Source organism: Macrosteles quadrilineatus, unplaced genomic scaffold (genome assembly GCF_028750875.1).
Source record: "Macrosteles quadrilineatus isolate MER2022 unplaced genomic scaffold, UCM_ALF_1.0 Scaffold_2__2_contigs__length_208266976, whole genome shotgun sequence".
In the NCBI taxonomy this organism is placed as follows: Eukaryota; Metazoa; Arthropoda; class Insecta; order Hemiptera; family Cicadellidae; genus Macrosteles; species Macrosteles quadrilineatus.
The window spans coordinates 72,959,645-72,986,175 of NW_026542595.1; the positions used below are offsets into that span (position 1 = coordinate 72,959,645).

General features: G+C 37.2%; 1 protein-coding gene across 1 annotated transcript in view; it reads right to left on the minus strand.

Moving 5' to 3' along the window:
• The window catches only part of LOC128987819 (uncharacterized), a 39,281-nt gene that overhangs the window by 3,773 nt on the left and 8,977 nt on the right, over positions 1–26,531 (minus strand). The window contains exons 2-8 of the mRNA XM_054408847.1: positions 6,223–6,308; positions 5,514–5,631; positions 4,968–5,071; positions 4,086–4,277; positions 3,560–3,714; positions 2,807–2,957; positions 815–2,603 (exon numbers count right to left, since the gene is read on the minus strand). Coding sequence (XP_054264822.1) covers positions 815–2,603; positions 2,807–2,957; positions 3,560–3,714; positions 4,086–4,277; positions 4,968–5,071; positions 5,514–5,631; positions 6,223–6,285 — 2,572 coding nt within the window. The 5' untranslated portion in view covers positions 6,286–6,308. The remainder of the gene's footprint in view (positions 1–814; positions 2,604–2,806; positions 2,958–3,559; positions 3,715–4,085; positions 4,278–4,967; positions 5,072–5,513; positions 5,632–6,222; positions 6,309–26,531) is intronic.

The following is a 26,531-nucleotide window of genomic DNA, read 5'->3' on the forward strand; positions in this document are numbered from 1 at the left end:
AATGTGTTTGAGAAGGACCGATTAAGTTCTATCTTCTTTGACAATACAGTTTTAATCTGTTTTCAAATAAAGTGTTTCTTCTTGGCAGACTTTGTCGTACTAGGCATAGCCCATTAATAATTTAAAACTACAATATATATTTTGAACTTTTGTTGAGAGGCATTTACATATAACTGGAAGACTGTTTTATTTTCAATATTAATCTGAACTTACATTCAATTTGGTTGGTTTTAAAAATGTTAATTAAGGTAGTTTGTTGTTTTTTTTTTGTTTTTTTTTATGCAAGTTCGTTTTTCTTTTGTTGAAATAAATCTTGCATTTTGTATTTTCTGAATTTCATTCATTTCCGAAATTGTCTGTGATATCACAATCAAACGTGAATTGTGTTTATTGACGAAGACAACTTCTAGTATTGCACCAACACTGGGAACAGCAAAAATTCAGTTTTTTCTAAAAATTTTACGAGATGTGATTTTGGCTATTATTTAAGTTCCTCAATCCTCAATATTTTTATTATTACAAAACATAGTCATTCAGACTATGTCTCAACATCAGACGATGGGACAGTACAGTAATTATTTTCTTCTGCAAAGACTTTTCTTGGCAAAATTATATTTTGCATATTGAACTTAAGTTTTTATAATTTATTTACTAACAAAGTTAAATAAATATATTGTAAAAAGAGAGAAACAGAAAAGTGCTTTTTAACTATGAAGCTATATTGTAAAAAACCCTCAAATATCACCTTGCTTATTGTAACTAGTTTTTTTCAAAGCTAAGTTTAATAGTGGTACAGTTTTAACGAGCCACTTACCTGTTTTTTCTTTCTGTTTGATGATTTCCTGAATTTTCTTTAACTTTTCCGTAGGTTTATCCACTGACACTTTCTCTGGTTCAGTATCTTGAGAGATTCTTTTTGTGGAATCTTTAATTGGAGAGGTGGGAGAGACCCCTGGAGAAAGACTTGGCCACAGATCTAGGAATGCTGATGCTTTTGTTTCCTCCTTAGGTGACGTCAGGCTGGCAGTCTTGCCATCCTTGGGAGAAGGAACTGTGGGTGCTGTTGAAGCTTTGGTCGGGGATAGAATAGGGGAAACTTCACTAAGACGGGGTTGGTCAGCAGTAGGGGAAGTTGGCGTTATATGTCCAATATTAGGAACAGTGAATGGAACAGGAGTGATAACTTTAGAAGTAGATGGATTTACAAAAGTAAACGATTTACAAGTTGGGGAAGACGTATTTGAGCCATTAGGAGAGGCTTGAAGCTTGAAAGCCGATTTTGATGTCGGTGAGATCAAGAAGGTTGTTTGATAAGGCCTCGGTGATGTAGGTTGAGAGAAGAATTTGATCTTTGGAGAACCCGGAGTAGGTGACCCAAGAAGAGCACCAGGGTGCTTAAGTTTAGGAGAAGAAGGGTGTGAAGACATTCCAAATGATATTTGAGGTGGTTGCTTCATCTTTGGTGAGATTGGAGGTGGAAATTTGACTTTGGGAGAGGTTGGTCCAGGAGAAGCAGGGTTTGATTGAAGGGTGGGTGAAGTATTGCTGGATGTTTGTTCAGGAGGGGGCTCAGGCTTAGGAACAAATATAACAGAAGCAAAACTGTCTTCAGAGTCTACACTTGTGTCACTTTGAAGACTACTGTCTTTAGAGGAGTCTGAGCCATCTTCCCTTGAATGTCTTCTTTCAGTATCTTTCTTCTCTTCCACCAGGAGATTCTTAGAGTCAGCCGCTGGTGTATGGGGTGGAGGGGCAGGCTGAGGTATCGGAGCTCCAACATCTTGTCCTGTCCATCCCTGTAATATCCTTACAAAGCCGTTTTTGAAGGAAGCACCTGCAACCTTCTCAATATTTGTAGTTGAACTTTTGATTTTATTTGAAAGACCATTTTTCAAAAGTTGAAACCTTTTGGCAGTTGAAGCAGAAAACAGTGTATCACGAAGTGAATCTAGTGTTCTATTTCTTCTAAACATAAGGTCTTCATTTAGCGATGCTTGTTTCTGAATGTTTTGCCTGACTCGTTCTTTTTCCCGCAATCTTTCTGTGGACATTAACTCTTCATTCATTGAGCTCTGTTTGAACACATTTCCTCTTTTCACCCCTCCATAACCAGATATCTTAAACTCAGGGAGAGCTTTGACTAAATCTCTCATATCAGTAGGTTCGTCTCCATCCTCCTCCCCATACAAATCTTCATCACAGACTGATTGTTTCTGTTTTACTAATTTCGGTTTGGTCCCAGTGGTTAAGCATTCCGTAGTTGTTGAGTCCTCCCGTTCTTCTGGTGGTGAAACCTCAAGACTGGGAACACTTGACCGAGACCTCACTATTGCTCTCTGTTCCACTGTTATTATGTCTGTTAGACTCTTTGACTTGTGATTGAGAGGTGCATCCGACAGTTGATGGGAACACGCAAATGTTTGTCTCCGCTGGGGTGCCTCTTGCTCTTCCTCTAACCTTCGCAGCTCTATTGGTAAGTTGTGGATATCTTCACAACCCTCTGGGTCATAACGATGGGAGGAAGGCTCTTTTGCACATGATGTCCAAGAGTCTAAGAACCATGGTCTGTGTCGTGATCCTCCTCGTTTTCCTCCAGCAAGTTTCTGTAAAAAAACAAATTCCAGTTATCAGCATTAGCAATAAAAGCATTAGCATAGTCTATAAATTACGTTTAAAGATTCTTGTACTCTAACTACATGAAACATGCTTTTGCTTGCTATGTTTGTCAAGCTTAGACACTATAAATGTAACAGTTCAAAAAAACACAACTTAAACCAAAGTTTGAACACTGGTAAATTACACAGACCTGAAGAGCCCTACGGACAAAGCTGTAGCAGGTCTCGTTTGGGCTGGACAGACTGCTGCTGCTGGGAGAGGAGGTCGGAGGTTTGGTTGGGTCAATGGATCTGCCTTTATGTCGACTACGACCTCGCTTCCTCTGACCACTGACACCGGCTCTGTCAATTACAAGAACAAATACTCATCAGATTAATTTAATGACAAAAACATACTCATACCACATATGAGCTTTCTTCGAATATGATCTTTTAGAAACATATTGACCAAAGGAAAATAAATGTACTGTAAAATAGTCTGTAATGGAAACTATACCAAATTTAGAGTATTTGCTGCCCTAGGCAAAATTACCAAAGTGGTCCAGCCCTTTGGGGTGGAAATGGGGTTCATCTCCCACAGTCTTGGGGACCGAAGGATATTGCTACCCACAATCGGCAAAAAATCATCATTATCAATATCATTACGTCATTATTATCCTCATCCTGGATTGTGGCACATTTTTACATTTTGTTCTAAAAAAAGTTTTTGTTCAAAATGCTGCTGCCCCTTTTGCTTGGGGCCTAGTGGTAAATCCGGCACTGGGTTGGAAAGGTGCCTTAGAATAAAAACTGCATTAACTATCAATATTCCATGTATTACTAGTAAACTTAAAACAGCAGCAGATGGTTATTATTTGTATATTTTCACCTTTTTTAATTTACACAAATAACAAAAAATATTAAGTTCAAGAAATTCATGAAAATATAATATTGGCTTCTGTTACCTGCAAGAGTCACTGTCCGAGGTCTGTGTGTACGCATGGTAGGGGGGCGGACCATCCTCCTCAGAGGTGGTGGTTGTGGTGGAAGTCAACTCTAGAGAGGGTGTACTGAGATGTTGGGGTCTGTGCCATGGAACGAGTACGTCCTGAGACTCAAACTAAGAACAAATAAACAGTATCAGCAATCTGACACAAAAATACTTTCTCCCATTAGCTTGTTAACAAAAATGAAAAATCTTGAAATACTATGGAATAGTACACACATACCAAATTTCATCAAAATCAGTCCACAGTTGTGGTCTGTAGCTCTGTACGCATCCACACATATACAGCTAGACTCAGAGAGTGAGAGAGGGACAGACATTATTCAAAAATCACTCTTTATGATCAAGATAACTTAAAACGGATATATCCTATCCAAAACTCAAACTCAAAAACTAGTTACACAAATAACAATTCTTTCTTGAGTTAGAAAACTTATCTCAGTTTTTGTCCACACACATGTTTATGATTACCACAGTTGCAGTACCTTTCTATGCCGTTGTTCCATGGCCCACACTGATATGACTAGTCTTCCACCGATACGCAAGACTCTAGCCAGCTCCCGTAACGCTCCCACTCGTCTCTCAGTTGTGGCAAAGTGATGCACAACTGCTATCGACAACACCGCATCAAAACTGTCGTCACGGAAGGGCAGAGCCAGATTATCACAGACTAACACCTGTAAATGAATAGGATAGTGATATAATGTTTTAACCTTAAAATTACTATAACAGTACATACTGTTCACAACCTATATGCCCATAAGCTAATAAGATATTCAGCAAAACACTATCCTTACGCAGAATAAGTGACTTAAAAGTTCTTGTTTATAGATGGATATTTAAAATCTTGACTATCTTTACTGTAATAGTAATAACAGTTTGGTAGACCTTTAGGTCAAAATAAGAAGGACTAGGTCCACACAAAAAAAACACCTCATAAAAACCAAAAGGTCTCCCCGAGTTGGGCCAGATTTTAGATCTAGGTTTTGGATTCTTTTTTGGCCAGGTTTGGCATGCAGTTGATGAGAACTTCACCCTTATCTGTCTATGGCAGAGATTGCTGGTGATACCAACTTACAGGTACACACATGGTGTATGTTTCAGGCGGTGAATCTGAAGGTGACAGCATGGGTGGTCCCTTTGTAAGTTGTACGGCAATTAAAGTACTGTATTTTGCAACTTTTTCTTAATCGTACTTTATTTGTAAGATGAGATAATATGATCAAAACAGTCATAATTAAACATGATTATCCCTGGGGCCCTGAGGGTTAAGTTTTTTCTTTTATTGCATCTATAAACATCTACCAAGTCACCCATTCAAGGTTTTGGGAACACATACTTTACTGCTGTATCTTGTACTTCTTTACCTCGTTTTCCTTCTCCCTGGCCGCCTCAGTGAGCTGCACACAACGGTCCGCCCCTAGCTGGTAGATCAGAGGATTCACACTCAGGTACTTGCCGTTACCGCAACCTACAAACACAATAACTTGTAGCATATTCATCTTGTTTGAGATTGAAAACACCAATTCTGTAACTATACTGTATAAGTATTTTGTGTCTAAGTATCCTCCTTTCCCCAGAGACCATGCAATAATTCTTTCTGAAGTCTCAACTTTAAACTTTGGAATTTCATTGGGTGCAACCCAAAAGGTGTTTCAAGTTTTAAGAACATGAAGAGGCTGGGTTCACTGGGTATCACTGGGTTCGTGATCTTTTATTAGTATGATTTCACTACAATTGGTTCAAGCAGTGTTTGTGTTCTCTTGGAAAAAACAGATGCAAAGGTACACAGGCAAACAGATAAAAAAACCATCTATCATATAATTTTATTTTACAGTTTCATGCCAGTCAAATGACAATCAGTCTTTGCCTAATAGTGAAACTTGTTAACAGTTACAGTTACGATGACTCACCAACATCGCAGACTAGGGAGCCAGGTTCGAGGTCCTCCAAGAATTGTTTTACCCTGGGCCAGGAGCGCGACTGCTTCTCTGTTTGTTGATACTGTGCTGCCGAGATCTGTTGGTAGACCTGTACAGAAACACATCTACTGGTGATAAGAGAATAGTTTAACAAATGGAATGTCGTTTAACATTTTTCAAGCTAAGACACCTGAGTATGTGCTGTTGTTCATGGAAAGTATGTGCAATGCCAGAAACGGTGCTTAGGGGCTTAGGTCTGACTTGAAGAAATTTGATAAACAATCCCAGGACTGTGACCAACAGAGTAGATGAGTTTTTAAGTTAGAAGTCTGGTCCATTCAGGAGTCACACCACAGGCCGGTCACCTGTGTACGTAAAAACTTTCCCTTTCCCCAAAAGAGTGGGAAATGTGTATTTTTGTAAAGTACCAGCCAATAAGTTGTTTTGTCCAATATGGTTTTATCAGATTCTGTACAAGAAATGGCTTATGTATGATTCAAAATGGGTTCCAGTAAACGCCAACTAATTGATTCTTAGTCAGCAGATCATACCAAGGTACGCTCTATTTAGTTGTTTGTTCATTCCGTTTTACTGGACTGGTTTTCCATTTTTTTTAAGACAAGACTTAACAAAATGTTTGGTTCAATACAACATGATTTTTTTACTGATTCAAGAACATAAAATACTAATGCATTGTTACCTGATGTACATATGCCTTCTCCAAGGCCACGGACCGAGCCTCGCGCTCCTCCCCGTGTGACATCCTCCCTACATCCCCCACACATTCTGTAACAAGACAAAAGTCATTAATCAATCAATAACTTCCCATATAATGTTTAACCACATAGAGGTAACAATTTTACTATTTATTGGCAAACATTTTTTACACGTCACAACCTTCATTGTCAGTATCTTTATGTACCTATCAAAGGCGACCTGTGAAATAGAGGTGTGTGTGAAGGGTATTTGAAAATCACGTAGACAAATTGGGTAGCTAGGATCGTCATGACAAGTCCACGAAAAATGGCTCTGTAATCTGAGAAGTCACACCTGCAGCCAGCCCTCCCTTGCAGTCTAGGTAATGGGAACTTTACGTTTAGAGGGGACTCCTTTATCCAACACCCGATCTAAGCTTGTGGCAGCTGTTACAACTGAGCTAAACTTGAGATGGAGGCCTCTGTTAGTGAACAGTTTCATAACTCTGAACAGCGCGTTTTTGAAATGATGAAATGATGAAAAGCATGAGCGCAAGATTCATCAAGAGCCATATGGGCATATTCTGTATCCTGTAACTGGTATACAGCCATAAGCATAATACAAAACTATATGAGTGTCCCAACTTCCTGGGAATGAAAATGGGTCAAAAACGTCTTTGGTAGTGAGCAGTGAGGATTTTGTCATAGTTGGTTAATTTGTAGATAGCAGAAATGGTTAGAAGCTCCCAAAATAAGAAAACCCATTGATGAAATATAAGATAGAGACACGGAGAGCACAAGCCCACAAATGAAGATAGAGACAAAAAGGATAGTACATACAGAAGAAGACCCCCCCCCCCCCCCTAGAAGAGAAGGCCCTATTGAAACAAACCGATGATCCCCTTGGCAACCTCAACATGATGGAACGAATGAAAGAATGTGGACAAAGCATACAAAAGTGAATATGGTAGAAGAAATTTTGGAGGATAGAGGTAGCGAAGATAAATCTAGTCTAGGCTATATAGTCAAGAATAGAAGAACGGATGGCCTTAGTTGGTATTTTATACAGGGAGAAAAGCTAAGGGGCGAGTTAAAATAGAAGCACTATAGGCAAAGGTGCAGTGATGTGATTTGCAGATACAGTGGCAAAAGTGCTCCGAATGAGTCCATAACAACTTACTGAGGTTAACAAACTGATGTTGTTACAGATAATGCTGAAAATTAACAAGGTGGGGAAACATAATAAAGCTTAAATGGCTTGTGGTTACGGGTTTGGTTGTTGAAAAGCCCGTGATGTTCCGGAGCCCCGAGAGCCCAGCTATTGGCATGCTTTTGACATCCACTTTACTAAGTGCTTTGTACGTCTCTCAAACCAAAATTGTACTTCTGATGACATCTACTAACTCTCGCCATGACCGTGATGTTCGTTGCCCCATTCCCCAGGCTATTGAACTGCTGGTGACGTCAACTTAAGTGCTTTGTACGTCTCTCACACCAAGATTGTACTCTGATGACATCTACTAACTCTTGCCATGACCGTGATGTTCGGTGCCCCGCTACCCAGGCTATTGAACTGCTGGTGACGTCAACTTAAGTGCTTTGTACGTCTCTCAAACCAAAATTGTACTTCTGATGACAGGTAACTCTCGCCATGATCGTGATGTTCGGTGCCCCGTTCCAAGGCTATTTAACTGCTGGTGACGTCAACTTAAGTGCTTTGTACGTTTTTCACACCAAGATTGTACTCCGATGACGTCTACGTAACTCTCGCCATGACCGTGATGTTTGGTGTCCCGGCAGCCCGGCTATTGGACTGCTGGTGACGTAAACTTAAGTGCTTTGTACGTTTTTCACACCAAGATTGTACTCCGATGACGTCTACGTAACTCTCGCCATGACCGTGATGTTCGGTGTCCCGGCAGCCCGGCTATTGGACTGCTGGTGACGTCAACTTAAGTGCTTTGTACGTTTTTCACACCAAGATTGTACTCCGATGACGTCTACGTAACTCTCGCCATGACCGTGATGTTCGGTGTCCCGGCAGCCCGGCTATTGGACTGCTGGTGACGTCAACTTAAGTGCTTTGTACGTCTCTCACACCAAAGATTGTACTCCGATGACGTCTACGTAACTCTCGCCATGACCGTGATGTTCGGTGTCCCGGCAGCCCGGCTATTGAACGGCTGGTGACGTCACAATCAACAGGTGTGGGTCGATGCGGGGTTCTGTATTTGTTGGGGGAGGGGTGCTTGCGTCAAAATACCGTATCGCCCGGCCGGACCGACGCAACACCATTAACACAGCCCTATTCATGTCTCATTTTAATCTTACATTGACACGATCTCATGTCCTCCTGCTATTTACGATTACGCAGATTTATGAACGATTACGTTTGATGCAAAGTCTTTATGTGATATACCGCAATGAAGAATGTGGTTTGTAACAATATTTCTATTCTGTGTCAGTAACAATATTTTTATTCTGTGTCAGTAATAGTTGCATTTCTGTGATTGCAAGTAAATGATAAAGAATGTAACACAGAAAAAACTGTTTTGTAAAATAGTTCAACGTTAAAAACATAAATTTATAAGTACCGGTAAAAATTACACAGATTACATAGAAATTAAAATATAATTATTTTGAATTATATTGATCATAGAGAATACGTTTTCTGCTTCTTGTGCAATCAACCTATAAAGCTTTAGATTGTTCCAAAATTTTGACTAGAGCTGTAGTCAAATGTACTGTAGTCTATGTATGTATGTTAGAATACATAAATAGGAGAATACACCGTTTTTCCAATTAGGAAAACATTTCTTTAATAAAAGCTATATATGATTGGGTTTAAAAGTCCATTGCGCCTATGATTGGTTGTTCTCAGAGACACCTATTGACAACTACGTATAACTAGGCTAGAATTCTATAAATAGACTGATTGACGAAAATATAGCCGAAGACGAAAAACAAATGTTACGTCCATTATTTGCAGTTAGTGAAATCCAGCCCAGTAATGTATTTGACAGTCGACCGATATTCTAGTCAGAACATAATTTGATCGCATGAAATATATTTGGATCATAGTAAATGAGAACATCGATCGATGGAGTTCCACACATCGTATACGAAATCTAATATTAAAAACGGGAGTGAATTCCATACTAAATTACTGAGTGTGTAATTGAGTAATCAGGTGAATGCTTGTTTGTTTTTAATCGACCATAACGACTTCCAGCTAGCGGTTTTCTCTAAACTGTTAGCATATTGTCAAAGCAACCTTGCGTTAGGACGTTTTTGTCAGGGTCAACACCTTGAACATAGTCGAACCTCTTCATCCATACACGAAGCTGTCTTCAAAAGTACCTAGAGCACATCACCTCGATCCTAAGCCACCTTAAAAGCTGACTGCCTCAACCGTCATGCCAACATGGCACCTGCACGATGTGATCCTAGTTCAAGGAAAATAAACTATTCCAAAGCCAATTTACTTTTGATATGCTGTGATACTGAAGCACGCCACGTCGGCATGCAACTGTCTGTCAGGCCCGGACAGCCTCGTACATCTGGACTGTGGAAATTCCGAAATATATATTTGGTTGTCTGCACATATTTTAACCCCCTTATTATGTGGTTTTCTTGTATAGAGTTGAAGAGGCCGAATTAATGGAAATTAATTTTCGTAAAAGAAATCAAACCCTTTAAACTTTTGACGCTACAACCATTGATAAGTTGTTTTTAACGTTTTGTGTTATAACCAATTACAATCCAAGAATAGACGTTTAATTTCATATGGATACGACATGATTTTGTATGTAAAACATGAAGGATCACACGGAAAAATATAACAATGCCTACATTTTTACTCATTTAGCGAATTATTTTATGTTTCATGAAAATATAATACAAAAGAGAATAAAACTAAAAACAATGAGAAATTTATGGTGAGAAACATCTTTGATTCTCATCAGCAACGAATAGCAGTGAGTGCACAAAGCGTCAGCGTGTGTGATAAGGCAATACATAACTCAACAGTGTAGTGCATATTGTGTCGTCAGCCTAGCGCAGCAGTCACAAAGTAGAGAGAGCCTGAGGTGCATCATCTGCATTGTGCTGATAAAGACAATACATAACTCAACAGTGTAGTACATATTGAGTCGTATCCTGAGCACAGCAGTCATAAGTACAGAAGAGCCTGAGGTGCATCATCTGCATTGTGCTGATAAAGACAATACATAACTTAACAGTGTAGTACATATTGAGTCGTATCCTGAGCACAGCAGTCATAAGTACAGAAGAGCCTGAGGTGCATCATCTGCATTGTGCTGATAAAGACAATACATAAATCAACAGTGTAGTACATATTGAGTCGTATCCTGAGCACAGCAGTCATAAGTACAGAAGAGCCTGAGGTGCATCATCTGCATTGTGCTGATAAAGGCAATACATAATTCAACAGTGTAGTGCATATTGAGTCGTCTGCTGAGTGCAGCAGTCACAAGTACAGAAGAGCCTGAGGTGCATCATCTGCATTGTGCTGATAAAGGCAATACATAATTCAACAGTGTAGTGCATATTGAGTCGTCTGCTGAGTGCAGCAGTCACAAGTACAGAAGAGCCTGAGGTGCATCATCTGCATTGTGCTGATAAAGGCAATACATAATTCAACAGTGTAGTGCATATTGAGTCGTCTGCTGAGTGCAGCAGTCACAAGTACAGAAGAGCCTGAGGTGCATCATCTGCATTGTGCTGATAAAGGCAATACATAATTCAACAGTGTAGTGCATATTGAGTCGTCTGCTGAGTGCAGCAGTCACAAGTACAGAAGAGCCTGAGGTGCATCATCTGCATTGTGCTGATAAAGGCAATACATAATTCAACAGTGTAGTGCATATTGAGTCGTCTGCTGAGTGCAGCAGTCACAAGTACAGAAGAGCCTGAGGTGCATCATCTGCATTGTGCTGATAAAGGCAATACATAACTCAACAGTGTAGTACATATTGAGTCGTCTGCTGAGCGCAGCAGTCACAAAGTAGAGATGAGCCTGAGGTGCAGCATCTGCATTGTGCTGATAAAGGCAATGCATAACTCAACAATGTAATACATATTGTGTCGTCAGCTGAGCGCAGCAGTCACCAGTACATAAGAGCCTGAGGTGCATCATCTGCATTGTGCTGATAAAGGCAATGCATAACTCAACAATGTAATACATATTGAGTCGTCTGCTGAGCGCAGCACTCACAAAGTAGAGATGAGCCTGAGGTGCATCATCTGCATTGTGCTGATAAGGGCAATGCATAACTCAACAGTGTAGTGCATATTGTGTCGTCAGCTGAGCGCAGCAGTCACAAAGTAGAGATGAGCCTGAGGTGCATCATCTGCATTGTGCTGATAAAGGCAATACATTATTCAACAGTGTAGTACATATTGAGTCGTCAGCTGAGCACAGCAGTCATAAGTACAGAAGAGCCTGAGGTGCATCATCTGCATTGTGCTGATAAAGGCAATACATAACTCAACAGTGTAGTGCATATTGTGTCGTCAGCTGAGCGCAGCAGTCACAAGTACAGTAGAGCCTGAGGTGCATCATCTGCATTGTGCTGATAAAGGCAATACATAACTCAACATTGTAGTGCATATTGTGTCGTCAGCTGAGCACAGCAGTCATAAGTACAGAAGAGCCTGAGGTGCATCATCTGCATTGTGCTGATAAAGGCAATACATAACTCAACATTGTAGTGCATATTGTGTCGTCAGCTGAGCGCAGCAGTCACAAAGTAGAGAAGAGCTTGAGGTGCATCATCTGCATTGTGCTGATAAAGGCAATACATAACTCAACATTGTAGTGCATATTGTGTCGTCAGCTGAGCACAGCAGTCACAAGTACAGAAGAGCCTGAGGTGCATCATCTGCATTGTGCTGATAAAGGCAATACATAACTCAACATTGTAGTGCATATTGTGTCGTCAGCTGAGCACAGCAGTCATAAGTACAGAAGAGCCTGAGGTGCATCATCTGCATTGTGCTGATAAAGGCAATACATAACTCAACATTGTAGTGCATATTGTGTCGTCAGCTGAGCACAGCAGTCATAAGTACAGAAGAGCCTGAGATGCATAATCTGCATTGTGCTGATAAAGGCAATACATAACTCAACAGTGTAGTACATATTGAGTCGTCTGCTGAGCGCAGCAGTCACAAAGTAGAGAAGAGCTTGAGGTGCATCATCTGCATTGTGCTGATAAAGGCAATACATAACTCAACATTGTAGTGCATATTGTGTCGTCAGCTGAGCACAGCAGTCACAAGTACAGAAGAGCCTGAGGTGCATCATCTGCATTGTGCTGATAAAGGCAATACATAACTCAACATTGTAGTGCATATTGTGTCGTCAGCTGAGCACAGCAGTCATAAGTACAGAAGAGCCTGAGATGCATAATCTGCATTGTGCTGATAAAGGCAATACATAACTCAACAGTGTAGTACATATTGAGTCGTCTGCTGAGCGCAGCAGTCACCAAGTACAGAAGAGCCTGAGATGCATAATCTGCATTGTGCTGATAAAGGCAATACATAACTCAACAGTGTAGTACATATTGAGTCGTATCCTGAGCACAGCAGTCATAAGTACAGAAGAGCCTGAGATGCATAATCTGCATTGTGCTGATAAAGGCAATACATAACTCAACAGTGTAGTACATATTGAGTCGTATCCTGAGCACAGCAGTCATAAGTACAGAAGAGCCTGAGATGCATAATCTGCATTGTGCTGATAAAGGCAATACATAACTCAACAGTGTAGTACATATTGAGTCGTCTGCTGAGCGCAGCAGTCACCAAGTACAGAAGAGCCTGAGATGCATAATCTGCATTGTGCTGATAAGGGCAATACATAACTCAACAGTGTAGTACATATTGAGTCGTCTGCTGAGCGCAGCAGTCACCAAGTACAGAAGAGCCTGAGATGCATAATCTGCATTGTGCTGATAAGGGCAATACATAACTCAACAGTGTAGTACATATTGAGTCGTATCCTGAGCACAGCAGTCACAAGTACAGAAGAGCCTGAGGTGCATCATCTGCATTGTGCTGATAAAGGCAATACATAATTCAACAGTGTAGTGCATATTGAGTCGTCTGCTGAGTGCAGCAGTCACAAGTACAGAAGAGCCTGAGGTGAAGCATCTACATTGTGCTCATACGACAATACATGTTTCTACAAAACTGTAGCTCATTTCATATTATAGCAATTTCTACTGAAGCATAATTTGTACTTTGCTGAAATGTTAATAGTTTTTTTCTCTATATTATTGTTTTATACTGTGCTGAGCACAGATGTTGTTGTATAATACTGCAAAGCCTATGGTGTAATTTGCAGACCAGGAGATCACAAACGAACACTGTTTATAAATGTGTGTTCACTCAGCGTTATTTTTTTAATTGATGTGATAACCTGTCACTAGTGACAATTACATCCAAAATAACTATTGATTTCAGTCACTAAAGACCTTGTTATTAATCTCGATTCCACTCATTGAAATTATAACAAAGAGAATACGACACAGCTGTGTTCATTCAATTTGACCTTTGACCTTACAAGATTCGCAGGAAATGTGACGTCATCACCCATCCCACCCTCTATACCAACCTACATTGTTTATCACTTAACCCCTTTGTCTGTTTGTGTTTTCAAACCTTTGTTCGATTAAATTTTGACTTATTATGTGTCAAACACAGAAATACAGCGTGCTGTTTCGATAGAATCACCTTCAGGGTAATAACTGTTTGGTACTTAAGTATTATACGGAGGCCACTTATTTTACAGTGCGTTGAGGTGGTTATGTTAGGTTGGGTTATCATAAATATGTTTGTAGGACTTTCCTCGTTTTGTTATTAATCGAACGATACCAGATGAGTCATACCTTTTTATTTATGATAACTCAACCTAACATAACCGCTGCAGTGCGCTGTATAAGAGTGGCCTCCGTATAATACCTAAGTACCAACTGTTTTAGTAATTACAGATCAACCCCATTCAATTAACTATGTACCCCTGCAAACAAAACTTACTGTACTTTCATAATTTTTGGTAACGAAATTTGATATTGATATTTATCTTTTTTCCTAATATTGTTCTCTAAATAGATATGTGATCCGAAAAAAATTCACATACACTAGTTATAAAAAGTTATAAGCCAATAAACAGGTCTTTTTTAGTATAAATGCATCAAAACATTTGTATTTTCTTTTTCTAGCAGTTAAGGACAATTTAAATTAACTCTCTTTGCTTTACAGTTAGTTTATAAAGCTTGACTTAAGTTTGTAAGAAAAGTACAGATTGTAAAATATGCACGATTTCTTGTAACTGTATCCATCATATAGTTACGGGTTGATAGTAAGCTCTTCAAAAAAATCCATAAAGCTAAGGTGGAATAATTGAATTCATATCCATGAAATCATGATGTTAATATTCATAGCCAACTTTATACATAGTTATCAATAGTATAATATCAACTTACTTAGACGCTTCAAAACTACTATTATTACTTGCAAATCATGAATGTTTCACCCATCAGTCAAACCGTCTCTTTGCAAGTCGTTCATGAATTGTGCAGTGAAGATGCAGTAAATATTTAATGTTAATACAAGGTACATTGATTTGCGATTCACTCAATCGTATGACTGTACTTTGAGAGATATTAATAAGAACTACATCGGGTCTACGATCCAGCCACCCTGACGATTGACAACTTTAGTTTGACCAGACCAGCTTGGTCCCCACCCCCACACAACTGGACTGTGAATATCGATGACTTTGGACAAATTAACCAACCATTAGTCACGCTGCGTTGTTGACATTGGAAATGTGAATGTATTGCCAAAAGCTTCTCCTCTTCTGGTGAATATTTTATTTAAAACCAATAAATTTAGTTGTGCCATGGATCTGCACATAAGCTTGTAAAACCATTTCCAGAAGTTGGTACCTAATAGTAATTATGTATTTTAAATAGAGGTTTACAAAAACTTTTTGTTTGGAACTGCAACGCCTTCCAAATTTTGCACTCGAATGAAAAATATACTGTCACGTTCATTTTACTATTTAATATAACAATTTCATTTTGCTTTACTCAGAACATTCTGGCGAGCCACTCATGAAGTCTCTGGATAAAGGTTTTGTATTTGGCCTGAAATGGTAAGGCTATTGAAAGTAAGGGCTAAGACACTTAATCCGCTCCATGTACCCACTATAACCTTGGGCTTGACCAAAGCACAGTAGTTGTCTGAGATTGTATTTGGATTTTGCCAACTTTTAGGACAAAAAAGTTCTTAATAGTGGTTGAGGGATTTTCTACTTTGCTTTCGGTCTTCCAGATGCCAACCACAACCTCACGACAGGTGGTTGAGAAGCTAAAACTCAACACCCAGCATCAAATGGTCTTGGTTAGAGGCGGAATGAAAAGAATGCCTTCTTACGACGGATGCTCCACGACTTTAAACATAACCAAACTCTACCAATTCAACACCAGAGGGATTCATTTTTATTCACTTACAGAACAACTTACATACAATGACAAACTTGACACCGTCAAAAATATTATTTCAATTCAAGCTCAGAACTCATTTGAATTTATTGAAAGCTCATTTTGCTGAACAAATGCTATCAAAATAAGTGATGGTAAATGCCAACATTCACCGAGGAAATCATCGGTCATTTTCAGTTGACGTCAGAGTATAAGTTACCTCAAAACTGTACGTAACAGATAAGTAAGCTGACACCCTGGGCACAGGTACGTTATGAATTGTAAGGTATAAAAATATTCCTCATTGCACAAATAAAATAAGGAGAAAGTACAGTCATAAACTAAACCATAAACCACCCTTAAGTGATTAGATAAACATCACAATATAAATACATAATTGTTAAAATATAGTCTATAAAAAAGATTAACTTGCTTTTAAACCGTTTTGTATACAGTAGACACTGTTGGAGACCTTAAAACAAATTTTGTTTCATGAAGCGGAGAAACCAATATAAGAAACAAGTGTTGGCAGTTGGTGTAGAACACTTGAAAACAATTAAAACATTCTTAAAGGACATAAATTGTTGTGCTAGGCTGCCAATAGCCACATGCAGTGGGGGGGGGGGGGGTCTTGGCATTGTGCCATCAATGTTTAACGAGCTAGTGACGTCAGACTCACCCCCATCCCTCGCCCGCCATCCTACAACCCCACCGCAGAGTCTCGATATTTCGGATTGCCAAGGGAGAAAAACTTATTTTTAGCAGTCATGTTTTAGTAAAGAGAGGGCTTGTTATTTGTAATAATTTTAATGTTTTTTTTTTTCAAAGTTACCAGCTTTACTTTTGGATTTTTTATTTTAGATAGTAATTGTAACCAATTCCAAATAGTTTTTCGCTAGGTGAAAATAATTTGAAATAGAACCATTTAGGCCTATTTCCAGGAAAGAAATTATTTGATTGATTACTCCCCTCTATGATGGCAAACACTTTTTAGAAATAAGAAACTCCCTGGAATCGCCAAAAATGGTGATTAATTTATGCATCTTGAAGAGGCATATCTCTCAATGTGTTAGGCCTATAATTACCAGTTTGGTCTTAAATTGTGAGTAATTTAATGTAGTTTTAAAGTAATAGTGGTTGTTTTAATGAAAAATAATGAGAAAGGTATGCTTTAGGGTTAACGTTAGCCAAACTTTAAAGAAAGTTCCAAATTTGGTAATTTTAGCCGTTGTTTGCTGAGTAATTTGAAAACTATTAGGCCTGTAATAACCATTTTGGTCTTAAACGATAGGTAATTTAATGAACATTAAAAACCATTATGGTTGTTCTTTATGAAAAGTGATGCTTCAGGGCCAAAATCGGGCAAACGTAAAAATAGTGAGAAATTCCGCCGATTTTTACGGTTTTTTGGAGGTGATCCAGAAGGTCGCTGAGGTCGAAAATTTGGATTTAGCATCTCGGTACAGTAACAAACAATATAAAAAAAAAGAAACCTACTACCCCATTTCAAGCAAGGTAGATCCTGATTTTCATAACAAGGTTACTGGGTTAATTGTCCTAGTCGGTCGGGCGCCTGCATTCAGTTGATAGGCAATCCTAACTCAGTATGTGAATTGCCTACACGACGCCGGCGCCGGCAGACCCAATATTCGCCCCAGGTTTGTACCGGCCTATAGTTTATTATACTATAAAACTACAAATTGCTTCCGCTATCATCTTTTATTTTAAGTATAAATAAACGGTGTCAGCAACCTGACACATACTTTCTCCCGTCAACAACCTCTTTCATGGGTAGCGATGAGGGTAACTATGATATCTATACTTATTTAATAATACGTAAGCAGGTTTTTTGTGACAATTACTCCTCCAAAACTACTGAACCGATTGACATGTTTTTGGTGTCATTGGAAAGAGCGTAACATTAAGGTGTGCAGGAAACTTTCTTTTTAGGGAAATAATTAGAGGGTGAGGCCTTGGGGCCCTTTAAAGTTTCGTCAAAGTTTAAATTTAAGTTCAAGTTATTTAATAGTTAAAATCACAAAAGTTTCATTAACTTTTGAACAGTAATTTTAACAGGAATGAGGGGATGCACTGTTTTGTTTAAAATCATAAGGACCATAACAGAAGAACTTCAATCGGAACCGGTTTTTTTATCCATTTTTCCGTTTTTAAATGGGTTTTTATGGGAAAGTGACATAAGTTACAATAACTTTTGAACCAGAATTTAAAGGACTATAACATACTCATTTTTTTGTTTAAATCGTCCGAGCCATTTTTGAGAAAACCCGATTTTTCTGTTATTTTATGGTGTTTTATAAGAAAATCCCCAATAAAAAATTAAATTTCAAAAAATTTAAAACAAACGTTAAAAATTTTAAGGACCATAACATACTAAGTTAAATCAAAACGGGATTTTTTTCTAAAATCCTATTTTTATGGGGGTTTTTTATGGGAAAATAACATAATTTACAATGACTTTTGAACCATTATTTTTACAGAAATTGGAGTCATACCATTTTGTCCTGAATTTAAAGGGCTACAACATACTAAATTTTTATCAAAATCGTTCGGGCCATTTTTTAAAATCTGATTTTTCCGTTATTTTATGGGAAAATCACCATTACAATCAAAATTAAAAAAAAAAAAAATAGAAAATACGCCTGGAAATACCATGGATTAGTACCTACATACCAAATTTCATCAAAATCGGACTACATGTGTGGTCTGTAGCTCTGTACACATCCAGACACACGGACACACACACAGACATCACTTCGAAAACCACTTTTTGGGATCAGGGGGCCCATAAATGGATATATCCACTCAAAACTCAAACTCGAAAATTTTGACGAAAACAATTATTTCTCCATATACTATGTTATAGGGGGAGAAAGTAAAAGATAGCATAAAAGATTATTAAAACTGCCTAACGTTTTTTGTTTTTATGATGTATGACATTTTTTCATCAAGACTTTATCTTTCCAAGTTATCTTTGTCAAGATAACTTGTTTACATAGTTAAGTTAGCATTTTTCAAGAGCTTTGGTCAAAATATTAATACACACACAGAGAGTAGCCTGTGTATAAGCTGATTTTGACAGTTTAAATGTGAAAACACGCTGTAAACGAATATTAACGTTGCCACCTATGCTGTTTTATACCTCTAATTACGTTAAAAGTAATGCTTAATATTTACGATGTAAGAGTGACAACCTGTACAGAGCGTGTATCACTAGATTATTTATTTTAACGTGAGGGCGCGGCTGGGCTACTGTAGTGGTTAGAACGTAAGGCCCATGTTAAAATCTCGACTATCACCAATAAATTTTTACAATGTGACGATAATAATTGCTTGTTCTGATATCCTTTGAAAAAAAAATTAAGAATGGCCAGGTTCAGGTGAAGAGAACTCCATATTCATTGAAGGAATTACTCTATTAAAAGCAAACTATCATCCTATAATCGTATATGTGCAATGTTTGCTTGAATGTATGTATACTTGCACAAAGATCTCGAAAACGGCTTCGGAGATTTGCTTTAAATGTTGTCAATAATTTAATTATTGCATAAAAACGTGTTTAATGCAGTTTTAACTGCCAACAAAAATCCGGTATTTACGTCTTCAATCCTATTCGTCTTTTTCCGATAACTATAGTTTCGGGGCAAACAGTGTCATTGTCAAATCTTCTGTCTTGTTAATTACTGTTAAAAGCATTGCTCGTTGCATTCTACACGTAGTACATACACACACTGTCACACGAAACATTACACATTTTGTACTTTTGGCCGGCCTAAACAAAAATTGCTAACGTTGTGCCTCACCAAGGATCTTAATCGGGAGTAAATTTTCTTGTTCTGTATTAATTTCCAACATAACTAAGGTTAACGAAATTACATTTATAAATAAGTGTAAACTCTAAATCGGTAATATATTGCGCTTCATAAATCTACTCTTTGAGCGAAAGAAGCGATAGCAAAATGAAAAAGTTGCATTGAACCCGTATGTAACTTGTATGTGACAAGCTAACAAAGACTGATGCTTTTGAAATATCAAAGGCTTAAACTGGATACATTTGTGTTCACTTCACAAACAATATCACTAATTGGGAGTTAGACAAGTTGGTTTTAATTAACTATTTGTGTCTCCGAAGTATTAATATTACGTTGTGATCGGGTTGATATATTAGCCTTTAGTATGATGTCTGCAAATTCCTTATTCATAGAATACTTATTTAAACTTAAGAGGGCCTGTTGTAAAAACATTGCATTTAGTTTATAAACAGGTGCTCATTATTTTTTTATTCAAATATCATATAAAAAGATCTAAAATACCCTCGTCGTAGTATGCCTGCAGAAACTGTAAATTTTCATTTGTCTGATTTCTTTTTTACTTCCTAAAATGGATGTATTTAAATAACAGTAGGTTTAACGAGAGCCAAATTCCTTAAAGTAATAGTTGAAATTTGATCAAAATGTAACCATAAACAAGCAAACTACAAGAGTCTGTAGTTATTTACCTTTTCTATAAGAATAATGTGGGAATGTACAATACAGTTTGAAAATAATAGTCTTAAATCATTGTTTACATAAAATAATAGTCCAGTCATTACATAAAAATTCACTTAAATCAAAATATTAGGCACAATATCCCTAGTTCAAATACTTATTTAACATCATTTATGATGCTATAATCACAAAAGGAATCTAAAACTAAAGTATACATCGTGTCCTTAAAAAGGTTACGACATTAACAAGGAGGAACTAGATTTCTTTACTTTCAGAGCGTCTTAAATATTAATCAGTATTTAACTATTTAAACCTGACACGATTTAATACAGTCTTCAATATTAACTTGAGATGCAGGTATTTGTACATGGCAGATTGTACATTCTCAAACGCAAGCCTTCAAGCTTGGCTCGCGGGTTCAATCTGAAGAGTTATGAATAGAGCGGAAACACAAGCACCTTAGGGAAACGGTTCAAAGGTCTTCCCCTCTCCTACCTCCAACCTTCAACCTTACGGTGAATAAAAGAAACCTTTGGCAACTAACATGGCGGCCGTCCCAATTGTTATGATCGTTTATTGTTTTAGTAAAGGTTCCACAAAAGATTTAATTTGCCAATGGACAATATGTATAGAGTTTGAATCAGAAACAAAACTAATAATAAATGCATATACAGGTAAAATATTGAAAATAAAACCCATCAATTACCATTGACATATGCCAACTCTAAACTTTTTAGCGTTTGGTTGTTATTTGTTGTCAATTAATTGAGGAATACTGTCTAAGATAGCGAAAAATAAGCTTTACAAGATGCTATGCACTTAAGTAAATATTTGCTTAACAATATTTATATTATTTTTATTAGTATACTAACTTTAATTATATCATGCTCTCGATGTTGCTGTTAAAAGCTGTGTTTTTTGTCATACACATCAAACTCCTCTCTAGAGAGCCCATGTTGATGCGATTACCATTGCTAAAACCTTTTTCAAACAGTACAAACTATAAATAGCTTAAATTCTTATTCAATCAGGTCAAATATATTCAAAGGCCATTGGTTTGTTCTGAATTTCACGTTGTAATAAGGTAAAATTGGCATGTGTCTGTGTATTTGTCGTTTTTGTATTACTAAACTGTCCATCCCATGGCAGTAGAATCTTATGCAATTTTCCTATATGCCCGACCATATTTCAACTAACTTTCTGAATGAGGAAAGGTAATTTCATTACACAACCTGTACATGAATGGAATGATTAGTTTTACAAACAAAATTGTGCCGATTAAGTTTGTAGAACGTAAGTACACAACGTCAATGGTAAAAGAGTTACGTTCTCTTATTAAATTACAATTTAAGATTTTATTACATAGTTGACAAGGAATATGAAGTTAGCTTTTTAATGTCCATAAGTGGAATCAATACTCAACAAATTGTTAGAAGATTAAGATTGATAAATAAATGTAATTGAAAGTCTCTTTTAAGAAGTGTATCAGCAATCCTGGGTAATCCTTAAACCCAATATTATTTGGTTATGGAATGAATCCTTCACGTACAAAAAAACTTTGGGAAAATCCAATCAGGCAAATCGAAAATCGCTTAGTCTGCAGGTTTTTTTTTACAGAGGGACAGGCTTACAAGTAACCATGGGTTTGCATCGCAGCTGGAACAGCTTATTGTGCACCGTCTGCAGGTTTGCTGCAAAGGTATTATTTCGCGGTGCTTAACATGTTTTTTTTATGTTTTCCAGACAACGGACGTACTTATTACAAGATACAAACACTAGCATAGAGATATAATTCTTTAATACTTTATATACTTTGATGACACGCTACTCATATGCGATTGACATGCTAGACAGATTTTACTACTGCAAAATTACCTTAATAGTATTACATCCAATGATGGTCGATATGCAGACGAAGTTGCTGTTAACATCCACGTGTGTCATAAACAGGTTTATTGCTGTCCTAGGATCAATCATATCAATGTAGACCTCACTATCTACAACTAGGACAATGATGGTGTATATGCAGTCCATGTTGCTGTTAACATCCACGTGTGTCATAAAAAGGTTTATTGCTTTCCTTGGGACAATCATATCAATGTAGACCTCACTATCTACAACTAGGACAATGATGGTGTATATGCAGTCCATGTTGCTGATAACATTCACGTGTGTCATAAACAGGTTTATTGCTTTCCTTGGGACAATCATATCAATGTAGACCTCACTATCTACAACGAGGACAATGATGGTCGATATGCAGACGATGTTGCTGTTAACATCCACGTGTGTCATAAATAGGTTCATTGCTGTCCTAGGAACAATCATATCAATGTAGACCTCACTATCTACAACTAGGACAATGATGGTGTATATGCAGTCCATGTTGCTGTTAACATCCACGTGTGTCATAAATAGGTTCATTGCTGTCCTAGGAACAATCATATCAATGTAGACCTCACTATCTACAACTAGGACAATGATGGTCGATATGCAGTCCATGTTGCTGTTAACATTCACGTGTGTCATAAACAGGTTTATTGCTGTCCTAGGAACAATAATATCAATGTAGACCTCACTATCTACAACGAGGACAATGATGGTCGATATGCAGACGATGTATGCAGACGATGTTGCTGTTAACATTCACGTGTGTCATAAACAGGTTTATTGCTGTCCTAGGAACAATCATATCAATGTAGACCTCACTATCTACAACGAGGACAATAATGGTCGATATGCAGACGATGCTGCTGCTAACATCCACGTGTGTCATAAACAGGTTTATAGCTGTCCTAGGAACAATCATATCAATGTAGACCTCACTATCTACAACGAGGACAATAATGGTCGATATGCAGACGATGCTGCTGCTAACATCCACGTGTGTCATAAACAGGTTTATAGCTGTTTTAGAGACACTTCTATCTAAGTCTGTTGATTCTTATCATGAAACACTAAAAAACTTTTATTTGCTGGCGTTACTATGTTTAAATTTAAGGTTCTTGGAATATTTAAATAATATATTAATTTTCTAAGTACATTTTAAATAGCATTTCTATCACTAGAGCGTAAATTGACTCTTTTCGACCTGAGCTCAATTCACATAAAATGGATGAGGGTTGAAAAGACACTTTTAGTCCATATGATGAACAATATTTTTCGTCATATTGCAACATTATTCAACAATCAAAGTTACAACACGAAAATACTTTTACGTAAAGATAAGCTCCTAACAAGTTTTCTATATTGCTTTCAATGTCGTATAGCAAACCAGCAGCTGTTTATTTTGGTTATATTGCAGCAAAAACAGCCGTTTTAATACATGTGTTGTTGGTCTAAAGAAGAATGATTGAATAACTTTTTAACAGCTATTTGTTTGCGTTAGCGAAATTTAAAACAAGATCGTTTTAAAAGAAATCGTTTACATCTTTTCGTGGGAATTATTTTCGTTTTCTAGCTTTTTTTGTTAAATAATGTTGCAATATAACCATAAAAATATAGTTCATCATACGGCCTAAACATGTCTTTTCAACCCTGACTTATTTTGCATGAAACTTGAGCTAGGGTCGAAAAGGGTGACTTTACCCTTCTATTTTTACCGTTACCAATCGGATGACATATAAAGATTTTATGACCAGTTCCTGTCTTATTCTACATTACTGAATACAATTATTATATACAGCTGTAACCAGCAATCTTGAGATAGGTGGGCTGCCTTCAGGGAGACGGGGGGAGACAACGAATCTCAAAGCCGTGATCAGAATCTGAAATACGTCATTAACGTCCTGAGTGCCGTTGAGATGTTTCAGTTATCCCAAACGATGTTACACTACTCATCCTGTAACTACGTTGTGTTACTGAAAGTATAGTGTCTTTTAATATTTTACATTGCTATAAAGATGTTTAGCTATGTTTAATTGAGACGTATTATAATTTTACAGAGTTTTCATGATATAATAATACTTTATTATGTGGATTTACTTTAGTTATTTGTTCTATGTGATCGATATTTTTAGTAGTATTTTTGAAAACCTCTCATTTTATAGTCTGCTGAAGTTAAATTTGCTCGTTCATACTATTCATCTAAGGTATATATTTATCGCCTGTGGAGAAATCAAAACACTTAGATTTTAGATTTGTTTAACGCTAGTACAAGCTTCTAATTTCTATGTTTTACTGCAGTAAATAAATTATTAAAAAATTTTTCTTTCATATTATTTTCTAACTGCAAATTTTATTTATGTAAATGTACTTACAGATAAGTAGAGTTGTGTCGTTTTTCCATTACATAGGCTGTTAGCATACCTTATGTAATGTTGCTAGCAACAGATAAGTAGGGTTTTGTCGTTTTTCCATGACATAGGTTGTTAGTATACCTAATGTAATTCTGCTAGCTACAGATAAGTAGAGGTTTCTCGTTTTTCCATCCCATAGGCTGTTAGTAGACCTAATGTGATAAGTAGAGTTTTGTTCATTTCCATGACTTGAATTTCAGTAGACCTAATGTAATGTTGCTAGCTACAGATAAGTAGAGGTTTCTCGTTTTTTCATCACATAGGCTGTTAGTAGACCTAATGTAATGTTGCTAGCTACAGATAAGTAGGGGTTTGTTATTCAACCCCTCACAAAAGGTGCCTGGCAGCTGGTGATAGTTAATCAACCGTTCAACATTGTGATCACGATTTTGTGATTTATTCTTTTCCCTCCTCTCGCCATTCTTTCTCTCTAAACATGAATTCGAGAAATCTTTAACCTATTTAGCTTTGTCCAAATCTTCTTGTATTTTAGTACCTGATCAAAAAGAGATAACAACTTAACTTTGAGTCAGTCAAAGCACACAATGCGTTGCTTTTTTAACTAATATTTTACACTTTAATATGAAAAATAATAATAAATGTTGTGTATTATGAATCATTGCAATTAATATGCAGAACGTTTGTTTAAATGTTCATTTATCAATGTTTGAGCGTTTGCTTTTGAGTCGGAGTGCTAACCACATTTTTGCACTTTTTACATAACTGATATAGCTGAACTAAATAGTTTTTTTTATGTACATGGATCAATGTAAGGAATATAACACTAAAATATTAGGTTACTTCTAAGATACTTAGGTTGTATAATCTAAAAAACTTGGAAGTCATGTCTTTGTTTAAACTTGAATAATTTGTGAAATATCTGAGTTGCCAGTAGAGTGCTTGGTTTAACTATACTATTTATTAAACCCCTGTTTTATTCATGAGTTTGTTCTATTTTGTACACATTGAAATGCTACAACCTAAAGAGAAAATTTTGATTTGGCTCTCGGTTATACGTAAGAAAAATATACTAATCTACATATGCCCTAAGTAGTTTCCTAATTATTGTGAATTATGATATTGTTTTTTCATAGGGAATGAGTATAGGATTCAAAACCATTCGTTATCATTAGTTTGTTTTTCATTATAGGAGTTTCTCTTGCTAATAATGTCCAATAAAGTCCAGTAAATGCGCACAAAGCTCTGTCCTGGAGGGATGATTGTTGTCTCTATTATTGGGGCTGATTTCAAATCGCCAATGAGCAATTCGTTTAGCTATGTGATAGTACGGTGGTTTGGAATCCACCACCACCGTGGGTCCTTTTTTCAAACTGACAATAATAAGTCTCCTGTGTTAGTAAGACTGTATCCTGGGTTAGTAAGACTGTATTCTGGATTAGTAAGACTGTATTCTGGGTTAGTAAGACTGTATCCTGGGTTAGTAAGACTGTATCCTGGGTTAGTAAGACTGTATTCTGGGTTAGTAAGACTGTATTCTGGGTTAGCAAGACTGTATTCTGGGTTAGTAAGACTGTATCCTGGGTTAGTAAGACTGTATCCTGGGTTAGTAAGACTGTATTCTGGGTTAGTAAGACTGTATTCTGGGTTAGCAAGACTGTATTCTGGGTTAGTAAGACTGTATTTTGGGGGAGTAAGACTGTATCCTGGGTTAGTAAGACTGTATTCTGGGTTAGTAAGACTGTATTCTGGGTTAGTAAGACTGTATTCTGGGTTAGTAGACTGTATCCTGGAGGAGGAAGGCTGTATCCTGGGGGAGGAAGAATGTATTCTGTATTCAATATCTTACTCGAAGAAAATGTATACCATATAACTACTATCTTATACGAGTGTGTCAGATGTAGGGTTTATGCTTGGTTGTTTTTGTAAAATGCAAAAAGCGGAGTGTAGATAGAGCTGGACCTAATCAGAAGCTTTGCTGTTCTTCCATTGTTCGACTGTTGATCATCCTGCTGTTTGATTAAACCTTTGTAGCCGT